The following is a 6,584-nucleotide window of genomic DNA, read 5'->3' on the forward strand; positions in this document are numbered from 1 at the left end:
ATATATAGTTTTAATAATCATTTTGGTGGGTTACCCTGGAGATAACCGCATCTTAATTTGGCAAGGCATAATATAAATCCATGCTTTCACCTTTCATGAATAATGAAGGACCAGTGCCTGTCTACTACTGGCAAATATTTTATAAGTTTGGCCTGACAGGCATTATGTTTTTTTCACAGCCATTTTTAGTTTGTTTTGTGTGGTGCTAGCAGTATACCTGAAATGGGATAATTTGTGATAAATAGAAGTTGGTTCATTGGTCTGGAGGCTGGGAATCTTAAGGGGCTGGCGTCTAGAAGGACAAAGAGAGAGCAACTGATTGAATTTGAGATCACAGTCCTTTTATAATTAACCTTCATCCACATGAGGGTGTAACCTTCAACACATGGTCACCTCCTCTCGGGCCTCTGCTCCCACCGCTATTGCACTGGGGATTGAATTTCTACCGTATGCTTTTGGAAGGGCATATTCAGACTAGTATAGTCTGCGTAATAACTATTCATTGAGTAGCCAGTATAATCGTCCTCCTGCTAGTCTTCATTTCTTCTGTCTTTCTGGAGTCAGTCTGCATTCTAGTGTCTTTCTCCTGAAAAAATAACCTGTGGCATACTTCTTCTGTGGGTACTCTGCTTATGTCAGGTTGTTTCAGTTTGTACTCTTCTGGAAAAGCTTTTATTTCACCTTTGTTGTTGAAAGGTAATTACACTGGCATAGAATTTTAGGTAAGTTGTATTATATAGTAATTTTATACAGTAATTGTATGTTAGCAATAACTTCCTTTGAACACTCAGGAAATGTCTCAGTCTTTTGGCTTCCCTTGCTTTGTTGAGAAGTCGGCTAGTGGTCTAATACTTTCTCTCTTAGAAGTGATCTATTTGGTCTTTTTCTGATGCACTCCCCAGTACCTAGGTATGTATGTGTATACGGTTGGTGTTTTTTCATTCAGTGTGGCTTAATGTCTCATAATTTGGGGGAAATTTCCAGGCATTATATTTTAGAAACTGCTTCTGTTCCATTCTTTTTCTCTGTCCTTCTGGAACTCTGTAATAGCCTCTTGTTCAAGGTAGTGTAATATTACATTTTCATATTTTGATGATTTCTTTACAGTAGCATTTTTTTCTCTCAAATTTGATAATTTTAGGTAAGTGATGGTATAGTGAGCTCTTTATACACACACATACACACACAATCACAATCACAATCATTTGTCTGTATCCTGAGGAACACTGAGCATTAGATAGTCCTCTGATTTTGCCATTTTCTGATTTATCTATTTTCACAAAATGGCCTCGTAATTGTTATCTAAACTCTAAGCTAGCTTTCATAATGTTTTGTGGTTTTTTTTGTTTTTTTTGTTTTTGATATACAATGGAGAGTATGCAGATAGACCAGAACTAGAAGAAGTGAAGAATACACAGATCTGTTTGGACAATAGGAGTAGTTAATCTTGTATTTAAATCTCATACAGTCTTGTTTTGGGATTGCCCTTTAGAAGAATTTTTTGATAAGTTTTGAAAAAAATTGCTCAGTTAAATAATTTCATTTTGTTAATGTAGACCTTCAATATTGACGTCCGACAATTACATTGGGCAGAATATATAGAAAATTATTGCATGGGAACTAAGAAATATGTTTTGAATGAAGAAATGTCTGGCCTACCTGCAGCTAGAAAACATTTGAACAAGTAAGTTTACATGAGTTTAAGTAAGTATGTATTGTGTTCCTTAAAAAGTATTACATAGATGTTTCTGGTGAGCTGCTGTATTATTAATCTATTATATTTAGGAAAATGCTTGCTTTTGGGTTGGACCTATGGCTGTATTGATTTAGCTTAAGCTTGTACAGGCTTACTGTCTGTCCATATTCCTTAGCATGAAGTAAATAAGGTCAGATTGAGATTTAAATATCACTATTGTCTTCTCATATTGCTGTTGAAAAAGTAAAAATATTGCTAAGAAAAAAACCTATTTTTAAATTTTTTTATATTTATTTATTTTTGCAGTACTGGGAATCAAACTCAGGACATTGCGCTTGTGAGGCAGGAGCTTATGCTGCTGAGCTATCTCCCCAGCAAAACCTTGTATTTTAAGCTAGACATTATTTACTTATAGATTTTTGTTTTGTTTTGCCTTAGTCAAGTAATCCTTGAAAGAAAAGATGTAACAAACATCATTCGATACAGAATTTTCTCTTTGTAAAATAGTTACAATTTTCTTTCTTTGTAAAAGTAGTAAATGCAGATTTTAGAAAAAACTCAAAAATAGTACAGTTAAAGTTACTAGTAATCTATCATTTATCCAGTTGAATAGATGAAGAAAAAATGAGCTGTAAGAACGTTGTGTTTGCCTGCAGGTACTGTATTAATTGGCAAAGCAAACAAGACCATTTAGCTTTCAATTCTCTATTCAAAACTTGGCCCATGCCATTGTTCCTATAAGGATGTCCTGTCTTGGACTGCATGCTAAAATTAATGGAGTTGTGAGACATTATTATTTAGTACCATGTTTTACTCTAAACTAGAACTTGTTGGTTGGGCTTTGATCATATGAATTCACTTGTTTGATAAGTTGCAAACAACTAAAAACATCAGAAATGTTTACAGTACTTTGTATTGTGATATACATAATGAACAGACCCTTTTAATTTATAATGGCATCTCAGTTCATGATCTTAATCCACAGTTCTGGTTGCAAACTGAATTGGACAAGAACTGAATCAAGGGGCCAGCCAGGTAGCTCAGCGGACTAATGCGTCTGCCTAAGCAGATGCGGGAGCTGGGGTTCAATTCCCAGCGTGCCGTGCCAGCCTCAACCTCAGGGCCCACTGAGATGGTGATTGAGACTGGGCGTGGTGGCTCACGCCTGTAATCCCAGCGCTTGGGGGGCTGAAAATAGGAGAATCATTACGAGTCCAATCTATGGAGTGAGAACTTGTAAACCCTATATTAAAATTAAAAACATAAAAATAAAAGAACTGAATCAAATTCAGTGCTTAGAGTCAATGTGGACCTTATGGGGAATTTGATTTGCTTCTCATCCAAATTGCTTGGCAACCAGAATTGTGGGAAGAATTATATGTGTGAGCCGAGGTACCACTGTAGTGAGAAGTGCAAGGCACGTGTATGTTGTATCTACAGTATTCTTAATGCCTCCTCCATTAGTGGGCAGATAAGAATGCTAAATAGTACATATTGAATAGGTAAATTTATAATCCAGAAAGACTGTTCTGCAAGCACTTTGCTGGATTCCTTGTTAAAATACAGGTAGAGGTAGTACATTGTTTGTTGTAACACTGTCCAGGGTATACAGTCAGGTTAATTTGAATTTTGCTTACTCTTAGTTTTAGAACCTTTAGTTTTTAAATGTTTCAGGTTAATGTAAATTTGACCTATAATTTAGTTTATAAACATTAATTAGCTGCTGTCCAGAAATACTTCATTCTAAAAAACATTGTCTAGCATGTCTCTTGATTTGCTTTTCAGGTTGCGGAATATACGTTATGGTTTCAATACTATACTTGTGATCCTGATCTGGCGCATTTTTATTGCAAGGTCACAAATGGCAAGAAACATCTGGTACTTTGTGGTTAGTCTGTGTTACAAGTTTCTGTCATACTTCAGAGCATCAAGCACTATGAGATACTGAAGACCAAGAATTTTGCATTAGCACATCTATGCATTTGGTGGTCTAAATGCACAGAATGTAAAACGTACTTACGTCATCTCATCTTTTGTAAAGACATTAAACCATCTTAGTCAGTGTGTAGAGTAAAACATGGTACATTTTATGTAACATTTTAATGTTTATGCTCATAAATCCTAGTGAACACACTGTTGTATGCCAGCTCAAAGCTGTCTACAAGAGTCACCAATGCTATGTATGATTTACCATTTTCATCCATGGAAAGAAAGGGGTAGGACAAAGGCAAGACTAGGGAAGTAGAAACATTGACCAGTATAACTGTGCAATTCTGGAACATATTAATTAAAAATGCCTTAACATATCATTCTGATTCAGTGCAATGGAAAGAATTTATTTGGACAGAGTATTAGTTAAGTTGGTAGATACTTGATTCTTAAATGTTTGATTTTTTCCATCAGTTTTAATGGGTTTTAGTTTTATTAAAACTATAGCCAAACTATTTTTACTTCATTCTGTAAGTTATTGAGTGATATCAAACATGAAAAATACATGCTCATCTTTCTTTTTCTGATTAAATGCCTGGTACATATCATTTTCCTGTAAGTATAATCAGTTGTTTTTATAATCAGCAGGCCATATATTAAAGACCCTGCTGGATTTAAGCAGGTTTGCAAATCCATATCAATAAAACTATGTTAGCCTAAAAAAGAATAGGACTAAACTTTTCTTGTCCAAATTTTGACCAAATAAAAATCCTATAGATTCTGTTCATGTTTTGAAACAAGAAATTTTTTGAGACTTTTGTGCTCTATTCCCTTTATAAATCTTGTTTTAGGACTTTAAAAAGGCTCATACTGTCTTTCAAATGAAATCTGAAAGTGCATTATTATGGAAGAATGTATGTGCAGCTAATAACATCAAGAAAATGGTCTTGTGTATAAACATACTAATTTTGACATTGAAAGTTGAATTCCTTCAAGAAAATATAATACATGATATGTATAAAATTAAATAAAGGACTTTATTTACATACCATATAAAGTAGCAAACTGTTGAATGAGTTTGAAGATACTACTTTTTTTTCTGCATGGGTTTTTAGCTTTAGAAAGAAATGCATTATAGAAATGTTATAGCAAGAAAATTGCATATTTTAATGAAACATAATTCCCTCTAAAACTCAATAAATAATGGTTTACTGTTTTAACATAAGTTTGCTTTAACAGGTCATTCAGCATACAACTGTTCTAATTAAGCTGAAGTTGTACTATGTATCATCAGCCATGTATCTTGAATATGTGTAAAGAGGTCAATTCACAATACAAAAAGTTAGATGTAACTTTCCATCCTAATTTGTTTTGTTAGTTTAAGTGCCATGTATAAGAAGTTTATTTTGCTACTCTGGACAAACTAAATGTAAAGGAAATCACCTTCTTACATGCAGGTGTATAATCTTGAAAAGGAAAAATGCTTCCATGTTGAAGCTAGATTTTCTGTAGTAAAATTTTTAAGCATTATTTTAAAGGAAATAGTTATGTAAATACGTATATATTCTTTGGAATAGTACTAACATCTCTGGTTTAGGACCACACCTTGTATGAGGTGTGAGAGACCATGAGAATGTGTCAAAGTGGGATAAACGATGGAGCCTTTAACTTAAGGTGGCTTGGGTCATGCATGGTGAGCACTCTCCCAGTGTATGTCCATAATGTGTTGAAAACATGCTGATGTTTTATGATTTTTATACTCATGCCAAATACTTAGAATCAGATGAATTTGTGTTCTACAAAAGCATTGGGGCAGAGCTGTGTAGGCCTGTGAAGTGCAGAGGAAGAGCCTGCTTTCCCAGCAGTTCTGCTGTCCTTAGAATTCAAAGAAATGGTAACTGGTCGGGAGCTGAGGCTCCTGCATTAATTTTGTGTGTTTAGAATTCTGTTGTGAAAGATAAAGAATAAATTAAGTTCTAAAATTAGTATAATAAGTGTGTAGATTGATAAACTGTACCAGCTAGATTTTTGGACTTAAGTCAAATTTTAAGATTTTGGAAATCCATTGTTTGTCATTTGCTAGACAATGTTTAGAGCTCTGTGTTTTCTCCACAAATTCATTCTTTTACTGGACCACCTATAAAATAAATTTATTTCATTTAACTGATTTGATAAAACTGTATTCTAAAACATTTGAGTAACCTTCCCCCACACCCCACATGGACTCTTACTAGTTCTGGTATATGTATTTATACATTGCGATGTCATTGTGACCATATTAAAATTTACTTCAGAACACTGACGTGGCCTAAATCTCAATGCAGAAGAGAAGGCACTGGTTTTGGGATTGTTTTTATTTTCTTTTATTTTTTGACTTCAAGATCTGTAGAATATTCTTTGAATCTGTGTAATAATGCCTATAAGCAGGGAAGGAACAGGTATCATTTTCCCCCTTTGTGTCTGCAGAAACTTATTTCAGATTTTTAGTTTTTAAATACAAACTAATATTCTTTTATAAGCAGTAAGTAGAAGCATTATTGGGTGCCTTTGTAAACCAAAAAGTAATAAATCAATCCTTATATTTCCATTATAGTATTTATTTTTTTATGTTATGAAATTTGTCCATGAGATAATGTGGTTAGAATCATGGGAAGCAGTCTTTAGATCTTGCGTCTTTAGATGTCTTCATTCATTCTCATATCCTACCTTTTTAAAGTTTGGGTTGTTTACAGCATTTTAGTAAAAGCATACAGACAAAGTAAACACTTTTCTGTTTTGAATGAGATTATCTTTAATGTGGTGGTACCTTTATTAGTGTACATCTCTGCTATCCTTGAGATTCCTCAGCCAATCATCCTTGTCAGTTAAGTGTAATTGTGCAGAACTGTTAATTGCTTTGACATTTTTCCTTACAGAGATACAAATAACCCTGTTTGATATGCCCCTCTATAAATTGATC

The 6,584-nt window shown here is 33.9% G+C and overlaps 1 protein-coding gene across 5 annotated transcripts in view; it reads left to right on the forward strand.

The window, feature by feature from the left end:
- The window catches only part of Far1 (fatty acyl-CoA reductase 1), a 71,875-nt gene extending 65,665 nt beyond the window's left edge, over positions 1-6,210 (forward strand). For all 5 annotated transcript variants that reach the window (XM_004634899.2, XM_023719351.1, XM_012515523.2 and 2 more), the window contains exons 11-12: positions 1,557-1,684; positions 3,482-6,210. In XM_004634899.2, the coding sequence (XP_004634956.1) occupies positions 1,557-1,684; positions 3,482-3,644 (291 nt within the window). In that variant the 3' untranslated portion in view covers positions 3,645-6,210. The remainder of the gene's footprint in view (positions 1-1,556; positions 1,685-3,481) is intronic.
- Positions 6,211-6,584: the final 374 nt, after the last annotated feature.

Source organism: Octodon degus, unplaced genomic scaffold (assembly GCF_000260255.1).
Source record: "Octodon degus isolate 3935 unplaced genomic scaffold, OctDeg1.0 scaffold00067, whole genome shotgun sequence".
Taxonomy (NCBI): Eukaryota; Metazoa; Chordata; class Mammalia; order Rodentia; family Octodontidae; genus Octodon; species Octodon degus.